At 39.1% G+C, this 23588-nt stretch overlaps 3 protein-coding genes across 3 annotated transcripts; 1 reads left to right on the top strand and 2 right to left on the bottom strand.

Moving 5' to 3' along the window:
• Positions 1–94: 94 nt before the first annotated feature.
• On the bottom strand, positions 95–7376 carry rnf121 (ring finger protein 121). Its single transcript, XM_020635512.2, has 9 exons — positions 7229–7376; positions 5028–5065; positions 4666–4807; positions 4128–4282; positions 3903–4010; positions 2704–2824; positions 2472–2605; positions 1130–1231; positions 95–622 (listed from the first exon to the last, which is right to left on the bottom strand). Exons 1-9 carry the CDS (start codon positions 7304–7306, stop codon positions 502–504), a joined length of 999 nt encoding a protein of 332 aa, XP_020491168.1. The 5' UTR covers positions 7307–7376; the 3' UTR covers positions 95–501.
• Positions 7377–8423: 1047 nt separating this feature from the next.
• Positions 8424–13973, top strand: LOC109985277 (ribonucleoside-diphosphate reductase large subunit). The gene is made up of 19 exons (XM_020635556.3): positions 8424–8591; positions 9317–9405; positions 9551–9728; positions 10014–10114; positions 10209–10268; positions 10352–10391; positions 10499–10661; positions 10776–10917; positions 11020–11103; positions 11211–11372; positions 11477–11556; positions 11645–11846; positions 11963–12112; positions 12207–12428; positions 12513–12589; positions 12695–12830; positions 12918–13013; positions 13128–13316; positions 13412–13973. The coding sequence occupies exons 1-19, from the start codon at positions 8573–8575 to the stop codon at positions 13601–13603; spliced, it is 2382 nt and encodes a 793-aa protein (XP_020491212.2). The 5' UTR covers positions 8424–8572; the 3' UTR covers positions 13604–13973.
• A 322-nt stretch (positions 13974–14295) lies between these two features.
• Positions 14296–23584, bottom strand: LOC109985332 (short transient receptor potential channel 2-like). Its single transcript, XM_065962858.1, has 13 exons — positions 22331–23584; positions 21287–21979; positions 20996–21196; positions 20756–20920; positions 20482–20656; positions 20145–20345; positions 19886–20048; positions 19684–19776; positions 19247–19439; positions 19037–19164; positions 18869–18941; positions 18687–18783; positions 14296–16263 (listed from the first exon to the last, which is right to left on the bottom strand). The coding sequence occupies exons 1-13, from the start codon at positions 22343–22345 to the stop codon at positions 15374–15376; spliced, it is 3087 nt and encodes a 1028-aa protein (XP_065818930.1). The 5' UTR covers positions 22346–23584; the 3' UTR covers positions 14296–15373.
• Between the last annotated feature and the right edge of the window lie 4 nt (positions 23585–23588).

The following is a 23588-nucleotide window of genomic DNA, read 5'->3' as shown; positions in this document are numbered from 1 at the left end:
AAGTGGGTCAAACGGCTTTATGAGCGATCATTTTAGATGACGCAGAGGAAGTCTCCAGATTGTGTGGTCATGTACTTTGGAAGAATTATTCAGGTTTCAGTCAATATTTATTACTCATGTTTGACAGCCATCAGACATGAGGATTAAAAACTCCAGCAAGATCTTTTAAGTAAGTATCAACAACATTTAAGACATAAATTAGTAAAAAGCACCTCTCTAATGATTTTTGACAACCGCTTTACTAGGCCAAAAAAGTACACAAACAGATTAATAGGATGTAACATTGTGTAGCAATGTTGTGTTGCAGACATCCAAAATACTAATAAAATTAAAATCAACCGTGAATACAGATGTGTGCCTATAAATATGTACAAAAGTATAGACACTTTTTTTTTTTGTTGGTGTTTCAGTTCAATGTAAGGCCCTCAGTCCTTTGAGCCAGTGCATATCGACTCCGTATGGCGTTGCTTGGCGTTTGTGTCCATTGCTGCCAGTCCCAGGTCACTCCAGACCCAGGATGTAGTTGATGCCTTGAACAAATCCAATAATGACGGGCTGCCAGGCAACCAGGTAGCGAAGCCAGTCTAAAAGTTGTCCATACATGACATGTGGCCTCTCCCAGCTACAAACATATGGGTCAAGGAAAACACAACGGTTTAATAAAAAAATTGAAATAAGTGAAAAAAAGGTGCTCATAAAAATCATTTCTAACATTATTAACTGCTGTTATAAGAACAAGAGGAGGTTGTTTCTTTAAAAGGTGATTATGTAATTAAGAGCATCAGTGTGTAAAAGGTTAACCACAAGTAGGAACAGGAACTTGATATACAACCTATAAATAATGTTGTTCCAAATAGTCTGCATAGGGCTCTGAACATAAAAAGCACCTAAACTTCCACTTTGTTACATGATAACGTCCGTCTCCAGTAACCAGGCATGACTGGGTTTATGTTGCTTTGAGGTCATCAGTTAAAATGGCCAGATTTATAGTCATGCACTTTACCAATTTAATCTCCGATATCATTTTTATATTGCATGAAAATAAAACATTTTCTAAATAATGTACAAAAGGGAAAAGAAAAAGCATGTGGAGCTCACATGTGTGAGAATGACAGAATAGAAAGGATACGGGTTACTGAACATCCTCTTCAGATCCACCTTCTCTTTGCAGTACGGGCACATCTGCTTCTTTCCCACGATGCACCATCCTCTGATGCAGAACTCGTGGAACCTGGGTGTGAGTTAAGGCTCGACACAGCGGTGTTTCATCAGCAGTTCAAATCAACACAAAATGTTATTACTTTAAAAAGACGGTTTGTTTGCACTGCGGATCATCTGGTTCAATAAACAGCTCATTTATCGAACAATGTGTCACAGTAAAAATCAGCTTATTTGTACACAAAGTTACAACCACATCATCTCATGAGGGCAAAAGGAGCCTTCTAATTCATCAATATAAATCTAATAATAATATGCATATATTATAATATCAACCCTAACATTTTGAGGGTTTTAAAAGGGCAAAATCAAACTCCAGTAAGAAAATGTTAGCAGATATTGTTTTTTTTAAACATTACTTCAGTGTTGGCGAGGGCAAGGTTATAATAGTTTGTGATTTTACTTTTTGTTTTCAATTTAATTGAATGTTGGTTTGCTGTAGTTTTTTTTTTTTTTTTTAAATGGGATGCTTGTCAGGACAACGTTCTGATCTGTAAAATGGATGAATCAGTGTTGACCATCCAAACAAAACACTAACAGGATGTTATTTTTCATTAGTATAAGAGCAGTTACTTCGTTAGTGTTTGCTAATGATTAGGACCTTGGGGCAAGGGAAACCTTAAAAGGTGTTAACATTTTGTATTTGCATTATTCATTTCTTATCAAAATAACAAGTATTAGTAAACAGAATTCAACAGATTAAAAAAAAAGAAAAAAAGGTTACGTTGCAGCGACACTATGTAACTTCAACTCCGTAATGAAGAGTTCAAATATATCAAACCTGCAGAAACTGGTGCAGTGAAAGGTTTTGTGTGCCTCTAAATGTTATGAAAGTGAAAAGAGAAATATCTAAGCCAATCAGGGTTCTTGAATTATCATTCATGCATGTCATTGTAATGATCTGCAAAAAGATTTCTCTTTAATGTGTTTCAATAAAAACCCACGAGAACAAATTGAAAGAGAAACCCAGCAGACTGAAGTTCACACTAAAAAGGTACATGTGTGGTGTGTGCCGTGTGTTATGTACACAGCACAAAAATGGAGGAAGTAACAGGTTCACAAACAGATCTTCATAACATCAACAGTCTGCCATAAAGGTTAATTTAACTGGCAATTCCCCTTTGGGCTGTGACGAGTACACCACATGGTTCTTAAACACACCTACGTCGAAACATTCTCTAGTGCAAATACTCACCATGAAGCTGCACTTCTTCTGAAAGAGAGTACAGTAGAAGTCTCAAAAGGAAGGATACACATGGTTGCATGATAATCTGTATGTGTTTTCGATAATCCCCTCCTCACTGACATCTACGAGGATAGGCTGACCGCACACGGCACAGATATCGTCAGAGAGGTGCTTTGTTGGCATGCCAGATGCACTGTAGTACTACAAACGAAATAAAGACAGAAAAGAGTTGAAGTTGAGTCACAGCTATTATCTCCAACAGCACAGACACATACAGAGTCTGTAGTCTGTCTACTTACCCCAACGGTTGAAGCCATGAAGTCTGCACACATCTCTGCAAAGTCTCTCCCTAGAACCCCGTAGTACAGCCCGTAGAAAAGGAGTGAAACACCAAAGTCCATTGCATCCTCCGGCTTTATCCTGGACAGAGAAGGCAGGGTGGCTCAGCTGGTGTTTCTTCAACATCTATCAGCTCATGAAACACATGTCTACCTTCAAATACTACAGGATAATCTACTGCATTTTGAAGAACAACGTGAACTTGCCTTAAATATTAGTCAGTAGATGTTGAGCCAAAACGCAATTCATAAACCAAAAACATTTTAACAAACATTTCCAAGCCTACAAAGGCTGAAAAAAAAAAGGTTTGCCTCAACTTCAAAGAAGTATTCAAGTAAGGATGTATTTTCAGGTAGGAAGAGGATCAGAAAGTGAATCATGATAAAGACTCACTAAAGTAATGTAAGCACAGCTGATCTTATTTCCAGAGGTTCCTCACCAATACATGAACTGACTTTAGTAATGGCTGCATAAACTGTAAACTCTTTGATGACTTCGAATTCCTGAGTGAATTCACTGACTGTTGATTTTGAGCTAATCCCAAATTGAGCACAACTGAACTGGGGCAAAAAAATGCCATGTCTTTGTTTTTTGTTCTTTTCTACTATTAATCTACATTTTCAGGTAGAAGAAAAGTTACTATCAAAGAAAAACATTTACTATAAGTAAATAGATACAGAATACAGAGAACATTTATTATTACATTTTGAATCAATGCTTTAAAAAGGTGAAGTTTCCCTTTTCAAAATTCAGATTGTATTAACAGCTGCCAGAAAATACACAGAGCAGTATTACACACAACTTCAAATACAGACAAATCAAGCTGCTGTGATTTAGGATTTAATGACTTTTAGGTGTTTTTTGGAGTGAGAACCAAAACAGATATAATAAAAGAAAAATAAAAGCATCATCTAGTGGCAGCAAAGAGCTACATGTTTGACAGAGGCCAGGAAAAAAGATCAGGTTTTTTTTTTTCTTCTTTCATTTGAGATGGAAATCTTAAATTGCATCCTGACACAGAAGACTCCTCATGTCGACTATAAACTACTTATTGGAATGTTTTATGTGCACCAGTTAAATAAAAAAATACAAGGATATTTGTGTTCATGGTTGAGCTCCATTAGCACAACTGAAGTGATGTTGACATGACAATACATACCTGAATATCAAGTTTATACCAAACAGTGTAAACATAACGACAGCGTAGCCAACTATTCCTGTGGCATAGCTGATCTTGTACAGGAGGAGGAACCACTTGTACACCAACCTACAGTATGCAAAGAGAGAGAGTGTGTGTGTTTGAGTATATGTGAATATTAGAAAAGAATTAATCCAAATAAATGTAAAGTGACAGGATATGGTGAAGTTCAAACGGGGGTCATACCTCGGTGTGGTGCAGGCCAGAGGCTTGCGAGTGGCACGGTAGGAGACGTATGCTGTGATGACTGAAAAGATGAACCACGTGCTCAGGAATCTCCACCAGTGAAGTTTAGTGGTAAAGTAGAGAGGAACTACCCACATCTGGAACAGAGTCACTAGCTACAAGACAGCACAGTGTGTAAGTTAGAAAATGCGTGTAAAGTTAAAAAAAAAATACAATTCAAAATCCAACAAAAATATACAAAAAAAAAAGCTAAAGATATTACATTAACATAGAAATGGGGACCAAAAGGAAAGTGCAACATCCCAACGGATACAGAAACGTTAATATAGTCATGTGCTGCCACATACCGGTAGAGAATGAAATAAAAGTGTTACTTGCAAAGTACAAGCCTGCGCGTGTTCATAGTCTCTAATTCCCCCTTTCCCATCACAGTAAAAAACACACCTTAAGCACACAGCTGAATTTATCTGTACCCAAAACAAACAAGATATTTTCATGATGTGGTTGCATTGCTAACAGTTTGGCCAGTGTGTCTTACATTGTATGACTTTGGATGTCTCTGTTTCCACTGCACAAGGACTAGCTGTGCGACGACAAGGGTGACTATGAGGATGAGCACCATCTCTGCGTGCATGGCCTCATGGCCTTTATGTTTTGCATGCATTCTTGCGTGCTCCACCCTGTGAACAAAAGAGGAACACACTCAGCTAATGTCACATAACTACATTTTTCGTTAATTTATAAAAGTAGGCTAGGTGTGACAATACAGGTGTGCTGCATAATTGCCCAGAAGTTGGGGAATTGTACAGTGCACTGGCAAACCTAGTACAAGTTGAAGCTTTATAGTGAACACATTTAAAAATTAGACAAGAGTGTTAAAAGTATTATAAAGATACTAACCTCCACTTCTCTTCTGGTGAAAGCTTGGACACATCGAACTTTTAAAAAAAAAAAAAAAAAAAAAGAGGAAAAAACAAATAATTATATAAAAGCCAAAATGTTAGCTTCGACATTTTAAGGATAATTACACCAAACGATGTTGAAGAAACACCACTGTAGGGTTGCTGAGCACAGTGTGTGTATATTAACCTTATTAAAAAGTGACAACATTTTAATATTCGTTCTTCAAACCCGACCAAGATGAGATTTAGTAGTAACTTTATACAAGTAGTAACAGCAAACTACTCAAGAATGACCTCTCACACAGTTGTCTTTAAACCCCTACATCTTTAATTGCAAACAAATCAGTCTTTAAAAAGGATTATTGATTAGAATTCAAATGACTTTAGCTGTGCCTGTGTGGCAAGAAAGCAAATGCATCAAATCTGAGTGAAAACTCATAGGCATGTGCATAACGTAGATTAAGAAACTATTAAATCACACAAAGTATGTTTAGCCATTACAGTCACTCCCAGGTTGTTCGGCTTGTTTAACAACCGTTCTGAGGGTGAAGTTAAAAGCTGGCAGCAAGAAAGGGATGCAATGTTTTCTTGTGTCAGAGCATCCTATCTTTAAAAAAGGGAAATGAATGAAGGTTGGACATGAACTCCTCTGATCATAAATCCTACAATTTATAACCTATTGCTTTAACAATACATTAGAGTGGAAACTCACAGATCGAAAGAAATTAAATGTCAAATATTCAAATAACCCATCAATAATTCAGAATATTTTTCAAGTATTATGTAAAACATTTGCAGGATACAGCTTCTTAGATGCAATTTTTACAGCATATTTACATAAGATGAATACAAAAGTTGGGGGATTTGAACTTTTGGATCCAAGATTTGAAAAAATGTAAAGACTCAACTGTGGGCCCTTGAAAATACTATGAGGTTTTGCTCATAGTATTTTCCATATATCAATAAATCCTAATAAAAAAGGCATGCACATTTGTATACTGAAAAACATTGTAAGATGCAGCCCTACTGCTGACATATGTGTGAGATAGGCGAGTCTCTCCATGCTTGATTGAAACTGATTTTTTTTTTTTTACCCAGAGGAATAAAAACATCTTTGATTAAACATTTGTCCTCTTTCTTTTTTCTTTTTACACAAGAGATGACAACTGACATCTGGTCACTACTGCACATAGTTATGGTTACATCTGTTAGTCCGATCACTGTCCACTTAATATCTACTCTTTTATATTTTGTAAGTTATGTTCAAGCTTTAAGTTAAAATTGACACTTTATATTTAGGTTAAAATGTTTTGTTTACTTGCACTGTTGTTAATTTGCTGCTCTGTGTGCCCCCCGGGGACAAATAAAGTTTTTTTTTAATTGAATTGTTATGAATTGAACCCCTTGTCACCTCGTCTGCCTTCTTTTCAAACCAAAGCTTACATCAATAATAACCCAAACATGAGGGACACATCAGATCAGCCACATTTCGCTTTTAACACCTGGTTTGTTCATTCTGCAGAGTCTGGCCTACTGTGCACACCTGCTCGATTCGCTCAATCAGGTGTGTGTTTAAGCTTGAAAGGCCACCGGAAGTGGTTCCGTCACTTCCCCTGACTTGACACCACTTGTCCCTTTAACCCAGAAATGACCATACGCGACCTTTAACCTGCTCAGCCCACATCAGCTGTAATAGTTTTTTTTTTTTTTTTTTTTTTTTTAAAGCTGCGATAAATCACAGTGTCAGACATTTCTCTTACAAGCAGTGCAAATGACGGCTGCTTGGAACTGCACCTACGTGAATATTCAAATACATGTAAAAAAGAAAGAAAAAATAACACAGGTGCCACGTCGACCAAATTAAAGCTAATGCAAGATTTTAACATTACTTGGCAAGCTGGCGTTAGCTAGGTTAGCACAGCTGGTCTCTCATAAGGGCGTTTCTCACTGCCCCCATTGTAAAAAAAAAAAAAATGCACTCTATGAAATTAATCAGACAATGCATGTTATCTTACTCTCCGCCCTCTGTTTGAAAACAAATGCTTTTAATGTGGCTAGCTTCTGACGCTAGGCTAAACCCACGAGTTAAAGCCAACACACACACACACACACTAGAGTTAGTCACTTGTTTTAAATTCACCAGCATCTTTTTTTTTGTAATCCTTCAAATGAAAATCAGTGCGTCCCTTTTACTCTCACCTGCTGCGGTTCATCATGATGCCCCAGTCCATGGTCGTGCTCCACACCATCAACCTCCACATCGAACACCCCGGCCATCTTCGGAGTTGCTGCCTTACCTTTCCGGGTCCATTACCATTAGCATCACTAGCATTAGCACGTAACTTAAGTCACATCCGGCCTGGCTTTGCCTTTTCCTTTTCAAAATAAAGTCGTGGTGTAATTTAGGTCAAAGTTACGTGTTGAAATTTTTTTTTGTAAAACACTTGTTATGGCTACTGTGATAAATAGCGAGCTGTAATAAGTGTAGGATAATCTATTGCTTTCAATATTTTTAAATTTGTTTTAATCTATTTTTTTGTAGATTCTTAATTTTCCTTTTTTTTTTTTATTTAAATTGTACTGTGTTCACTTTTTGTTTGCAATCTTTGCTCTTTGCTGCTGTAACACTGTAAATTTCCCCATTGTGGGATAAATAAAGGATTATCTTATCTTTGATTACACTGTGTAAACAGAGTCATAGCTTATTGATCAAACTTTAGATGCTCAGCTTTTGTATGCGAGAAGAACAATAACAAGTTAATATAGGCTACCTAACTTAGTTACTGTATATTCAATTGTTTCCTGATGTATTGCCTGTAGATATTTTTTTACTTAAACAGTCACTTATTCTTTTTGTTTGTTAAATGAGAAACTAATTTTAAAGGTATTATCTACTAGAGATGGATAATTATATGTTGTGAATGTGTCTCCCCAATTAAAAAAAAAAAGCATCAATAGAATATTATTAAAGATATTGTAATTTGAGTATATTAAGTTTTAACGTACAATCCAAAATGTAATGTGTTCATACCGTTCATACAAATTAATGAGTTAAACCCTATTTACAGTCTATGGATAAACCTTGTTTAAAAAAGTTTGTGACGTTTATCGATCAAACCTTTATTTATCTTCAGAGGACACCGGGGTTTTCTATCATTTCCAATACCGTCAGTGTAATTTTTGCACTGATCATTTACATTAACTTGCTGCTTCTGCAGAAAGATAGTTATATCAAACCGGTTGTTTTAAATATCCCGCTTGATTCTTTCCGGAAGCTGCAATAACAGCTGAGTGCTGGATAGTGATTGGTTAAGACAGGTGCTGGAGTCTTCTCTGATTGGCTGAGCTGTTGACACAAAGTAGTGTAACTGGATTGTGGCTTGTTGGCGCCCTCAATTTAAGATTTGACTGTGTCTGCTGATGTTTCTACTGCTGTAACAACTTTACATTTTAGTCATTTCACACGTTTGAAGTGACGAGCGGAGAGAATAAAAAAAAAACACCAACCCCTGCGTTGAGGAAACCAGCTGCTTTGTTGCCAACATGCATGTTGTTAAGCGAGGTAAAGTAGCTTACTTCAATATTGTTGTAAATTAAGGTTAGCTGACACTCTGCAGGGTAATACGCAAGTCTCGGAAAAATATTAAAATGTGACTGCTTCAAATGGTAACACTGTGAATAAATGCCGCACTTTAATGTCTTGCTCAGTTCCTCATATGTTATATGTTTCTTTGTTTGGTGCGTTTCCGTTGAGACCTCTAACAAAGACAAGACTTGTGAAAGGACAAATGCAAGCGCATGTCATTGTCTTAACTATTTGACAGGTTTGCTGCCTTTTTTTTTAAACTTAACAATAATTTATGAATAGGTTTGAAATACCAGCAAAAGGTGAGACTCCCTAGTTTTTTTTTTTTTTGTTTTTTTTTATAGCTCGCTGTTATCGGCTTGTTCTCTTAAAATGTAATCTTTAAACCTTTCCTCCTGTTATTAGGCAAGAAAAAGGGGGCTGATCATTCAACCACGTATTTAAAAGTTAAGAAATGTGAGAGAAGGGAGTTATAACAATCATGATCTCTTAGGCTGATGGCGCGAAGAAGCAAGGTGCCCTTCCTTTTGTTATCATAATAAATCGTTAGACAGGTGTTTAGTGCGCGGGTTGATTCACCAGGATCCCAATTAACAGCGAAATGTTTATACATCATTTTTCAATTTACCCGAGATATTCCTGGTCGATAATTGATAATTGATTGATAGGATTAAGGTTTTGAATGTGTCTTTGTATTCCAGATGGACGCCAGGAGGGGGTTACTTTTGATAAAATTACATCTCGCATCCAGAAGCTTTGTTATGGACTCAATTGTGAATTTGTCGACCCTGTAAGTTTAAACCACCATAAATAATACATTACAGTTTATTATCAGTGTATGGAGAAAAAAAAAAGAAACTGAAGTCATGTTTTTGCACTGGTTGCAAAAGTCTACCTCAGTGATAGTCAACTATTAGTTTTCTCTGTTTTCGTAGGCTCAGATCACAATGAAGGTGATCCAGGGTCTGTACAGCGGAGTGACCACTGTGGAGCTGGACACTCTGGCTGCAGAGACTGCTGCAACCCTAACAACCAAACATCCTGACTATGCTATCTTGGCTGCACGCATTGCTGTGTCCAACCTGCACAAGGAGACAAAGAAAGTGTTCAGTGGTGAGTTGTAGATTTAAGGTACATTCAAGAATACACAATGCTCTATTATACCTTTTTTTCTTCTGGTAAGTAATACATCTATTTATAAACATGACTTTAAATCACAATTCATTTACTTAATTCACTATTTAAGACATTATAATACAACCAAGTGGTACATTTTTAGTTGCTACAAAATAGCCCTAAAATATTTAAATGATATATATATATTAAAGATTAGTGGACATGGCCATTATTAAAACCCCTGCCACTTACAATTTTAACATTTTGGTTTGCTGTTTGCAGATGTGATGGAAGACCTGTACAACTACGTGAATCCGTTAAACAAGCGTCACTCTCCTATGATCTCCAAGAAGTTGCTCGACATTGTTTGTGAAAACAAGGCGGTAAGTTACATTAAATGTGCCTTTTATGTCCATGTTTTCAAATTGATCAAAAAATATCCTTTTGATATTATATTGCATTTTCTGCTTTCTGCAGCGCATCAACTCAGCCATCATCTATGACAGAGACTTCTCTTACAACTTCTTTGGCTTTAAGGTATTTCTTAATGTCATTTAAAATTCAACATCTCAGGCAGATGTTAAGATTATAAATCTAATTTTATCACTTTGCTGTTATAGACTCTGGAGCGGTCGTATTTGTTAAAGATTAATGGCAAAGGTGAGTGTTGACCAACCACTAATACATTGAGGTAGAGACATGCTGACATGTCATGTTAAGTGCATATACTTCAATTATGAATTGCCAATTACCTTCATTTACTGTAGCTGCTGAGAGGCCCCAGCACATGCTGATGAGAGTGGCAGTCGGCATTCATGAAAGTGACATTGATGCAGCCATTGAGACTTACAACTTGCTGTCAGAGAAGTGGTTCACTCATGCCTCCCCTACTCTGTTCAATTCCGGTACCAACAGGCCGCAGCTGTCCAGGTAAGGACTTATGCAGTAATAATGCAGTAACTTTTAGGCTTTTAGGCAAAGTTGACCAATGTAACTATTCCACCGTTAAACCTTTCTTTTCTAATTTGCTTTGGCTTTTTGCAGTTGTTTCTTGTTATCCATGAAGGACGACAGCATCGATGGTATTTACGACACTCTGAAGCAGTGTGCCCTCATCTCCAAATCAGCTGGAGGAATTGGACTGGCTGTTAGCTGCATCAGATCAACAGGCAGCTATATTGCCGGGGTGAGAAAAAGCAGCATCACATTGATTGAAAGCACATATAAAGGAGCTTTAATGAACACTTTCTCATATCTGTATAACTTAACCTTGCTTATTGTTTTTCAGACTAACGGCAATTCCAACGGGTTGGTCCCTATGCTTCGAGTGTACAACAACACAGCTCGTTATGTTGACCAGGGAGGAAACAAGGTAAGGAATGACATTTAAAACACATCGTAATGGGGCTTAAGATTTTGGATCTAGAGTCTCCTCTGGTAGTAAATCAAAACACTCTTTACCTGGGTTTGTTTGTTCAGAGACCTGGGGCCTTCGCCGTGTACCTTGAGCCATGGCATTTCGATGTGTTTGACTTCTTGGAGTTAAAGAAGAACACGGGTAAAGAGGAGCAGAGGGCCAGGGACCTGTTCTTCGCCATGTGGATCCCTGACCTCTTTATGAAGCGAGTGGAAAGCAATCAGGTGAATATTGAAGGGAATCTCTGCTACCAATATTACATTTCTAAATGTCATCAACTGTATTTTATAGTTTGGTGCTCCTGCTAATGCCACTCATGCCTTTGTAGGACTGGTCTCTGATGTGTCCCAGTGAGTGTCCCGGGTTAGAGGACTGCTGGGGAGAGGAGTTTGAGAAGCTCTATACTCGGTAACACCAGCACATCAAACTCATTTCTTAAGAGAAAAAAAACCACATTCATTGCAGCTAACCTGTCACAAACTCATTTTGTCCTCAGATATGAGAATGAGGGCAGGGCTAAGCGTGTGGTGAAGGCTCAGCAGCTTTGGCATGCCATCATTGAGTCTCAGACAGAAACTGGTACACCATACATGCTCTACAAGGACGCATGCAACAGGAAGAGCAACCAGCAGAATCTGGGCACCATCAAGTCTAGCAACCTGTGCACAGAGATTGTCGAGTACACAAGTAAAGATGAGGTGAGGGGTCGTGCATAAACAACAATAACTAAAAGGTATAACTTGCTGTTTATTTGATATAAAGTTAGCTTTTGTAATATTTAAGTGTTGTTTTCTTATGTTTTTTTATTAACTAGGTCGCGGTGTGTAACCTGGCATCCATTGCTCTCAACATGTATGTGACCTCAGATAGGACCTTTGATTTCAAAAAGCTTGCATCTGTCACCAAAGTCATCGTCAAAAACCTGAACAAGATTATTGACATCAACTACTACCCAGTGCCTGAGGTGGGCTTCCTTGTAGTGCTGTTTCTCTATCGAACATGCAGCCTGGTCTAATGTGTTCTGTGTTAAAGAATGGCTCCTCTGTTCTGTTTTACAGGCTGAAAGGTCTAACAAGCGCCACAGGCCCATTGGAATCGGCGTGCAGGGTCTAGCTGATGCCTTCATCCTCATGCGTTTTCCATTTGAAAGCCCGGAGGCCCAGCTGTTAAACATTCACATCTTTGAGACAATCTACTACGCTGCTTTGGAGGCCAGCTGTGAGCTAGCAGCGGCGCTCGGCCCTTATGAAACATATGCTGGCTCTCCTGTCAGCAAGGGAGTGAGTCGTTTTGTTGATATAGCTGATCCATCGTGGGTATTAGGTTAATATGTGCAGCAGATCCTAAGTTATTCTATTTTCCAGATTCTTCAATATGACATGTGGAATAAAACCCCAACAGACTTGTTGGACTGGAAAGCATTAAAAGAGAGAATTGCAAAGTGAGTCTTTCTGAATATGTTCCGTGTTTATTTTTCGCACCTCTTATCTACTGTATGTAAAGATTATAGCACATATGTGATCCACCTTCCTCTGTGTGTCCTCAGGCACGGTGTGAGGAACAGTCTGCTCCTGGCCCCAATGCCCACAGCTTCCACTGCCCAGATCCTGGGCAACAATGAGTCCATTGAGCCTTACACCAGCAACATCTACACGCGCAGGGTACTCTCGGGAGAGTTTCAGGTCAGTACTCAGTGCATGAGCTTTTACTCCAAAGAGGTGTGTCCATGGACAAAATGTTGAAAAGTGTCTTTTCTGCCTCCCCTATAGATTGTAAATCCTCACCTACTGAAGGACCTCACAGAGAGAGGACTGTGGAGTGATGAGATGAAGAACCAGCTGATTGCTCAGAACGGGTCAATCCAGGTAAAAGATCATACATAAATTTAGTGAATTAAATTATACACTATAAAGTACAATTCCAACAATGTTTAACTTTTTTAAAATGTATTTTTTTAATACACATCTGACTGCCCACAGGAAATTGAACAGATCCCTGAGGATTTGAAGCAGCTGTATAAAACAGTGTGGGAAATCTCACAGAAGACTGTCCTGAAGATGGCAGCAGATCGCGGCGCTTACATTGACCAGAGCCAGTCCCTCAACATTCATATTGCTGAGCCAAACTACGGCAAACTAACCAGCATGCATTTCTATGGTTGGAAGCTGGTAAGTTGTAACTGAGGGAGCACATGCTTGATGCATGCTGCGTCGTAGTACTTTGTAAAACGTCTTAAAGTGCCTGTCTTTTTTTTACTCTGTAGGGCCTGAAAACTGGAATGTACTACCTGAGGACGAAGCCTGCTGCCAACCCCATCCAGTTCACCCTTAACAAGGAGAAATTAAAGGACGCCCAGACAGCCAAGAGTGAGGATGAGGAGACCAAAGAGCGCAACATTGCTGCCATGGTGTGCTCCTTGGCGAACAAAGACGAGTGCCTGATGTGTGGCTCCTAACTCAAGTGTTTTTCACTCAGATAGAAAGACTCCCCCCTTATCCTCCAGCTTCCCCAATATATATATATCTATTTTTGGAAACAATCAGTTTTTTGTATTGTATTTAAGATGTAACAAGAGTTTTACACATGCTGCTGTCTTCAACTCACAAATTTTTGCAGTTTGTATTTGATCTTCTGCATTTTTATCATTAAACATGTTTTTATGCATTTTTGTATAGAATTTATAGAATACAGTGATCTGATATTTACCCTTTTTATAGTTAGTTTTGTATTATCTGGGTAACATAAATGAACTTAAAGTTTGTATTTTACAAGTGTGTGGGTTATTAAATTGTTTTACAATGCTATAAATTAAATCTCAATTCTTATTACAGTTTCTTTCTTTTTCAATAATACTTAAATGAATACTTAATTGTATAAGTAATGTGTTTATCGGCTGGAAGAGTCTGCGAGCATTGTGCCCTGAGACGGTAGATGCTCCAGGTGGTTAATTAATTATGTGGTGTGTTCATCTACATGATCTCATGGGAGCAGTACTTGTTAAGCAAGCTGAGACCTGCACTGTCACACTGTAGCGGTGTGTGGCTCTGCTGCCTACTGAAGAGACACACTAAAGCAACACAGCCTCTTTCATCACAGATTTAACGACACCTTAAAATATGAACATGAAAAAGACAGAGAAAATAATTTGTAAATGTTTTAATAGTGTTACAAAGTAACTCCAGTTTGAAACTTTTTTGTGAGAATCAAGCGCATTTTTATGTATAAGTTAGAATAACTTAGGCTCTTTGTTACTGACAAGTTGAAGAGTAAGTAAAGGGACAGCAAAATATATAACAATATAATCAGCCTTAATTGACTGACCAATGAACCTCCACTATATAACTTTTTGTGGTCTTATAGGTTTGGCTTAAGTGAGTCATTATATTATTCACCCATGATGTGAGTAGAATTAGCTGGAAAGCTTCATGCTACAATCTTTGACAATTAGCATGGATTCAATTAAAAGTACTATCACACTATCAATGATTAGGGTAAATAAATTCTTGAAACTTTTTACAAAATACAATGATTTGCTTTCTGGTGATAGATGAATGAGAAGATAGTTACCCCCCCAAGTCTGTACAGTTATTATGAAGCTAAAGCTGGCTGCAGGTTAGCTTATGCTAGCCCAACGGTAAACAAAGAAAAAAGCTAGCCTCGCTTTTAGGCAAACAGCAATTCACTTAAAGTTCTATTATTTACAAGAAATGCTTTCTTATAGTAGAAAAATAATAAATGAACTGTTTGCTGTTTTATGGACAGGAATGTAAAGGGCTACATTCCTTAAATTCAGGAAATTTTGCTTCAAGATTTTTTTCAAATCTGTAAAAAAAAAAAAAATCTACAAATGGTTCTAGCACAACAGTAACCTGACAATAAAGATGTGTGCTCAGCCAATTTAATTACAAGAAACATCCTGCAAGTATTCTTACATTATATTTGCTGGTACTTATTTTCTTAGACCCTGCTCATGAGGTCAAAATGGTAGGTCTGTGTAGTCACACAGAATAATTCACTTAGGACTTCAAATCTATCAGATATTTTGAAGCAATCTGACATTTGCTTACAATTTGTTGCTTTGGACAATAGTTCTGAGTGGACACACTGAGAACATCCCTACCACTAAGCCTTGTTGTTAACATAGCCAAAATTATAAAGCTGAAACCTTTCAAGAAAACATTTTAACCAAACATATTGGATGTCTTTATTAGGGACATCGACAATGTCACGGTCTCACTAGTATCCCATCAATTGATTCCTCACCTTCCTGGGAACCGAAACCTGTGTCCTGTGAACTACTGCTGCCTGTAGGTGAAGGGATCGTTTTCTTTGTTCCAGCTTTTTCTTTGCCCTCCTTGGCACCAGACATCTCAGGTGCATTATACTCAAACTTTCTACCAATTATCCTTTTTGCCTCCACTTTTTTTTCTTGCAGCTCTAAGTCTTTAAACTTGTTCATTATTCTCTGTTTGTCTGGGTTTTCAAAGTTCACTTTCCTGCTTTTAGGTCCTTCAGGGGTCATTTCCATGTGTTTTTGTCCTGCCTTTGTCCCTGTCAGAGTTTCTTCTTCCATTGTTTTTTCTACCTCATCCTGCTTAGCCTCATTCACTTTATCCTCTACATTATTTAAACTTGTCCTCATCACCACCTCCACTTTTACATTGTCACCTTTTTCATTTTTGTCTGCTTCTACCTGCTCCTTTTCCTCACTTTCATCCTTGTCTTCTTTCTCTGCTTCTGCTCTTCCTTCTTCCATTTTCACCACATCACAGTCTGTTACTGGCTTTGACCCCTCTGCTACACATTCATTCAACTGATTCTGTTGAGCATCAGACTCCTGTTTTCTATCCGAGTCAACCTTTTCTTTACCCACCTCCTCCTCTCCATGGTGCACAGTCACTTTAAGTGATGCATTTTTCTCATCCTGTTTGCTGTTAAAACCTACAAAATTGTTCTTGGCACCAATGATGTATTTTCCCAGTACGGAGGAGCCCTCCTTGACCAGGGCATCACTTGCAGTGTGTCCATCATCTACCAGAAGCTGCTGGATCACTTTCATATCAATGTGCATCCTGGAGACTGCTTTGCTCAGCTCAGTGATCCGATTACCGATATCTAAGGGGAAGAAAATGCTCCAATCACAACACAGAATGCAGGAACTTTTGTAATTCTGCTCTATTAACTTTTGGTTTAAAGCGATCTTGGGGTTTTATTGTTATTATGTTTGTGTTTTTGTGTAACTAGTTTTCAAGTTCAGAAAAGGGTATATTGGTAGTTTGCTATACCCAACATTTGCTAGCTTACACTGCTAACACTGACTCCACAATTTGATGCCAAAGTGATAATAGCCAAAGTTCAAAGTGAAGTAGATTGCAAGAGCAATCGTAAGGATCAAGGTTTAGATACTGTGTTGGTGATTTTGAATTGTAGCAACCTGTAGTTGGTTCATTCAGAAAAACATAGCCATTGTTATATTTTTTTTAAATACTTTTTCACCTAGTGATGAAAATATAAACAAAAAATAAAATGTTTATATGGAATCCCAAAAAAGCCAAGCTTCATCATTACTTGCACTTCCTTAAAATACGGTACTTCAGACCATTTAAAAGCACAACTTTTTTGTCGATTGTAAGGGGTGTCATGCCATGTCGAGGTGAGAGTCAACAGGAGTTTTGAAGGAAACACAATATACTTGTGCCCCAATGAAAGGATAAGCGCTGAGTGAAGAAACCCATCATCCCAATTATGCCCCTATTCCCTAGTGATAAATTACATAACCTACCCCATGGCCCTTAGTTGCCACAGAAACCAAAACAGCATTATCACCTTCAACAGACCCAGGCTCTATTTGTACGAGCTACCAGGTAGTGACAATGCCGATACTTCTTACCCTATCACATGGCCCCTATTGGCCCCCATAACTAAATCGTTTAGACCTATGGGCAGCAAGAGCCAGGTCAAGTCGACCCTCAACACCTTGGGAAGGCTGGACAGTTAGCTCTGGCAACCTATTTTACCACATGGCCATCACAGCCTAAACAGCATTGCCAGCTTCAACAGACACAGGCTCTGTTTATGCAAGCTACCAGGAAGTGACAAGGCAGATCATACAACATGGCTCCTATTGGCCCTCACAACCGAAATGAATCTATTTCTGGTGACAACATTACACATGAAAAGAACGGCAAGAAGAAAACAAGAGAAAATGGAGCAACACAGAGAAAAGTCTGTAAATATAGACAGTGGAAGCATTCACCTCCGCCAGATCGGGCTGTTGCTCTACCTCCCCCTACTTCCTTATTCTTGTGAGAGAAGAGAGTAAACCAAAGCAGAGAGACTCTCCTACTTTTGAATTTGCCCCCAACTGGTATTATTTCTTATCATCCAAATCCACTGTCTGGTTTTAGCTGCTTTATCTATCCTACAATCTTTTACAAACCCTGCCCACAGCTTCCCAGTTCTCTCAGTAATGAAATAGCTGATTGTTCTATGAATCCTCTTCACCCCACTTCTCCCGGACAAACCCTGACTATACATCCTTGCTGTTCAGCTTCTGTCCCCCAAGTCTAAGCATATCTAAGCTTTTTCCTTCCATATGCTTCCTCCACAGAGTCCTCCCATGGAACTGTCAGTTTTATGAAATAAACTATCTGCTGACTAACAGACCAAAGTACTATGTAAGGCCTCAGGTTAGTGAAAACTATTTGCTGTGGCACAACAAGTTTTCCTCCCAAATCTACCTGCATCTCCCAATCCTCAGCACAAGATGACCTGTTGTCTTCGATTATCAATACCTGCTGCTAAGCTTTTAAAAATCTGATTAAGTCCTGTCCTTGCAACGGACTAATCTTAGAGCCTGACAGAGTATGCCTCAAAGTTGATGTCTCTGACCACAATGGGCATGATGGTTCCCAGTCTAATCAATGTTTTAGGTTCTTTGGTGATGGCAGCACATCCTGCACCAGCTTCCTTCTTTTTCTGGGACCTGCTTTAGTCCACTGGTTTGCCTGAACTACGCTTCCTCTCAATTATCTTTCCTATTGACAATGAGATGCTCGAAACATGCAGTACTCATACACATTCTTATATTTTGGAAGCATGTTTTCACCAAGTTTACATAACCCCTGGTATTCTAAAGGACTCAAATGTATTAACTTTCATGGTGCTCCTCCACAGCGTACTGCACTGAACTGAAGAAGCCCTGAAAACTGACTGATGACTCATCAGCTTAGGAGAAACAAAAAAATTTGCATTCCACTCCAAACTGAACCAAACCAAATTTCCATATACTTCATTTTAGCTTCCTGAATCATGCTGCAACCAAACCAGTCTTGTATATTATATGTACCCTGCAGAACCTGTGATTCCTGATTACTGTACTGTGGTATCTATTAAGCTTTTCTGTTCAATGTAGTCTGCTAGCCTATGTTTCCCCGTTCTACACCAAGTTTGTGGTTTAACTTTTTATCCCACAATATTCTTAGCAGTAGTATATTCTCTAGGCACTTTGGTCGTTGGCCATTGTGTGCCATTGTTACCTTTCCTCTTGGTCTCCTCGAACTCCTTGCGAGCTGACTCAATGTAGCGTTGCACTAAAGCTTCAATCACCTGCTGCTCAGATCCCTTATTATTGGTCTTCAGACACAAAGAAACATGTAGATTATTTTTTCATACCAATGTCAAACTAACTTCTGCATGTGAGGACTTTACACACACTTACCATAGAGGCCAAGGGGGGATACTTCTCTTCAGAGTTACAAGTGCAGCAGCAGCAGATTCGTCTAAAGATACCCCTGTAAGAGAAAATAAAGAGCAAAAATTCATATACTTTAGATATAAAACATTGTTGTCTTTGCAGGAAAAAGGTGTTTTGAATTTCAGAGCTCACCTTAAAATATAAAAGACAGCTTTGGGCGACGGTATGATGTTGAAAGGCACAGGCATAGTGAGACCTTCTCTAAAGTAACTGAGGTATAACTTTGATCTGGCAAATTTCCACTCAACATCGGCATCATCCTGAAATAACGAGGTTGAGATTTCAGTGCCAGTCCTTTGTTTCTACTTTTGTTTTAGCTTAGAAAATACAAATTCTCTGTACCTCAATTTTCTGAAAGGAGTTGGTGATCATAGCAATCAGCATGTTGAGCAGGACGATGACGATGACGAGTGTGAAGATGCCATACAGAATCCTCCCAACAAACTCCGCCATCACAAACTGTGGCATGTCCACGTAGTCCTGGTTGGCTACCCCAAACATGGTCCAGAATAAGAAGTGGAACGTCTCGTTAAACCTTCAGTGGAGGGGTAGATGTCATGATACTGTTTTCATACATTTTCTTTACTAACATGATAAACTCCTTTTCTGGAAATAGATGATTTAAAGTCAAAGGTAAAAAAAAAACCACTGATCAACACTATCATTTAAACCTGAAACCAAATTTTGGATCCAATAGAGTCAGGTTTTTAATCAGACTGGGTTAGATCTTTTTTGGGTTTATGGGCTAATAACACTTGAAGAAACTGAAGATGCCGTACCTGCCAAGATGTGGAGAGACAACATAAGGGACATAGATGTTGTTGATCCCACAGAGGAAGGCTGTTCCAATGATCATTAATATAAACATGAATCTATAAAAGAAGACGACATTTTCACTGGCTTAGTCCTGTAAGCTGATTTCCCTCCTTGGTAATGACCAATCCACAAATTAGCAAATGGTGAAACAAAAAGTCCTCGAACCTCATCATATCATCAATCATCTTCCCAATGGAGATCTGCAGAGTTCCCAGAGATTCATGGGCTGGCAGGATGTATGCAAGCCGTGTGAAACTTAACATGCTGGTCACTGCAAACAGCAGCTCCGCAATCAGCTGGGGATCCTCCTGATGCCAGTTGTCACGCACTGCAAGGCAGTTTAACATCAACACCAATTACCAAGTTAGATGTTTGACAACTTTTACAAATTCTATCAATCATTAATTCGATATCATTGACTAACCTGTTTGAGTGAAGTAGATACAATCCTCCCCGCCACTTTGGTCATTGCAGAGAAAGTGTCCTTTAAGCATGATGAGCACACGTAATGCAAACGATGCTAAGTACATGCTGAGCACCATCATGTCCAGGCAGTTCCACCAGTCCAGAAAGTAACTCCGAAGCCCCTCAATCCACACTTCTTTACACTCGTACCAAAAGAATCCTACAAGGTGTGGCACAATTTGAAATACAACACAAGATATCCATGCCCTAATGAAAAAGATGGTATTATAACCATTTATAATAAAAACGTTTCTGATTTGACTGCATAGAGAAATTTAAAGACTAAGTGACCCTACCAACAACCCACACCATGTGGAAGGAGCTATGCAGGATGTTCTGTTGGCGGGAAGCAAATTTGTCCCGATACATCTCCATTATTATTGATTCTCCAAGTAAGGTGATGAGGAACCATAGATAAGAGGCTGAGTGAAGAAGAAACTTGATAACAGGAATCTTCAGTATCTTTCCCATCTTTAGAAACCACAGAAAATAATTACATGTCAAACCACACATTTGGCCTTTATACTGTAGTAATTGGAACTCAGTGATCTCAAATTCTTTTAATGGTACCTTAGATTTGGGTGCGACCCAATAGACAAGGCAGAGAAAGGGCATGGTGAGGAAGATCCCCACAGAGACTAGAAGCTTCCAGGCTGTCCTACTACCTCTCCATCCTGCCAGGTTCCCACACCAAATAGATGACAGCACCTGCTGGCAGATTGGGTGTGCCACAAACTACAAATACAGAGGATTGGGCATCAGAAGGGTTTTCTTGTTCTCATCAATGGGTTGACAGTATTGTCTACCTACCTGCTTCTGGTTGTAGTTCACAGCAAGCCGGAAACGAGACAGGTTAGGAATTCCTTTCTCAAAGGCCTGCTCATCCATGGAATTGTGGCTTTGGTCTCCACAGCTGTTCAGGATTGTGGTTACCTCACTCTGGTTGCGACACATGCCCAGCAACTCAACGGCAAACTCCTGACAAAGCTCCTCCAGAGCCAGGTATTGAGGCTGTGGAAGAGAGGCACCAAAAAGAATCTAGTAACAACAAAGACACCCAACATGAACAATAACTAGTAATATGTACAACTCTCCCCACACCTTGAACTCTGGTTCTTTTTGTGAGAGCTTACGCAGCTCTCTGCTGAGACTAAAAGCACTGAGCATGGAGTCATCAGAGGTGACTGAGAGGTAGGCCCGACTAGCAATGCCACGGTAAGTGTTGATACGAGATAAAGAGAATTTGAGTAGGTCGTACTGTCGGCCATTACGACACTCCAGACAGGCACAGGAAATCTTATGAGGCCATGGGATGACATGGCCTTTTTGGGTTAGCATTGTGACTATATCATACAAGTCTTTCTGGCAGGCTAAAGTCAGAGGCGTCACACCAGGGGCAAACTGGGAGTTGTCAATAGAGTGGTCAAAGATGGCCTGAGAGAAGGATCGCACATCCATTTTGTTGCCTTTCTCCTGGTCCAGACGGTCCAGCAGACGCTTGACCACTTTGGGCTGGTTGGTGTCTACAGCAACTAGCAGGGCCTCATGAATCTGCCGGAAGTCAAACTTAACCCCCTGAAGGAGAGCATCCATTGCATCCTCATTGCCCAGGCGGATGGAAAGGTTGAGAGCTTCTCTCCACTGGCGATCCTCAGACTCATCCAACTGGCGGATAATGCCATCACCGGTCTTCAACAGTCCGCACAGCAGCTTAATTTTCCCATCCTGAATGGCACGGATGAGCTCCGGAGGGAACCGCATTTTTCTGTTCATAATCTCGCGCCATTGTTCTGGCTAAGGACAGGACAGGACAAAGACAGGTAGATGCATGATTAGATGTCAAATCCAATTTTCTTACAAGATATGTTGCCAAGTATTACTGAAAAACATCATAGTTCAATTCTAAATAAATGGCTAAGATTTTCTGAGAAATTAAAAGATACACGAGCATGGCACATTTTACAAATGAGTGCATAATTGAAGACATTTTCCCAGGCCTTCCCAAGTTTTTTTTTCCGGAGAAGACAGGACTAAAATAATTCTAGCAAAAGCCAAATGTGATAGCCTCACAATAATTCTTAAATTAAACTTTGACACAATGAACACCAAATTCTACCAACTATATGTGAATAAAACTCTACTTACTGTGAGGTTCTCCATCCCTGATAAATCACAGCACAGTTGTGATCAGTGGTCCTAGAGTGAAGACACAACCATGTTTTCGAGAAGCATGAAATATGTTTTGATCCGACTATTTTTATTTCAAGCTTCAGAGATGAAAGGGAGATATCTTTGCACAAGATGCTCCAAGAAGAGAACTGAGCACTTTGGAGTCCTACGATCATGTGCTACCGGCTGACTGCACGGAATCAATGCCCACAAACTCAATAACACATTTGAATCCCCCATTGGGCATGGCCAATTAAAACGTAACCGGTTACAAGTGTTCATGCTTGGCTGGCCCCAAACCCAACTGTTTCTGCTTCTAGCCTCTGTATTGGAAACAGCAATGGCACAATTAAGGTAGCTGTTACTGAACAGGCAGCAGCTGTCACTGTTTGCCCCAGAGGGCCTGGAAGGAGTTCACAGCAGTGGGAAAAACAAGGAGTGGCAATTTTAAAATATACAGTGATCATTCTCACCACTCTACTTTCAAGTAGAGATAATAACATTAAACATTTCTCTTTTTGATGTGAAACTTCTGGACGGTTTTGTCTCAGCTGGTGTTTTCACCTTAACTGTACGCTGCGATGGAATGTCACTTTATAGATCTTCTTAAATGCAGTATTATTAAATTACAAATTTAAGGTCTCATACTCCTACTTCACTTATGCCTCTTTGTACATCTTTTTGAATTTGAGGAAGAAATGTTCAGAGAATGTACCTGGAAGCCTTCATCATCATAGTGGGTTTTCTATCAAAGATTTCTGACCACACAATAACATGACAAAGACTTTGTATCTATTTTGGTAATGTCAGATATATTAAAAACACTTGACGAGTTGATACTAATTTAACATGCGGGAAGCGAGCCACAGGTCGGATTCGAGCCCGGGCTGCAAGCTTGGAAGGCTAAAGTCTCTGTACATGGGGCTTGCGCACTCACCACTAAGCTACCCCTACCCCTCTGAATATCTGTCCTCCACTTTCCAAGAGATTAGATAATCAACCGCAGGAGGAGTGTTGGGATAGGTTCATCTCGTTTGATTCCTTTCTCTCCAAAGAGAGAATTGGATTTTCAAAATATGACTAAAAACAACATCCATGGATCTCAGAACTATAGATAAATGTGAGATGATTATTATCTTGAGTATTACATCTAATAAGAGTCCATTTACATGTCATTAGATATCAGTAATTTGACTCAAAGGTAACATGTGAGAATGAAGAGGTGACTGAGTCC

This window comes from Labrus bergylta, chromosome 14 (assembly GCF_963930695.1).
Source record: "Labrus bergylta chromosome 14, fLabBer1.1, whole genome shotgun sequence".
NCBI lineage: Eukaryota > Metazoa > Chordata > Actinopteri > Labriformes > Labridae > Labrus > Labrus bergylta.
The sequence above is the reverse complement of the archived record's forward strand: the minus strand, read 5'-3'. Positions and strand labels throughout refer to the sequence as shown.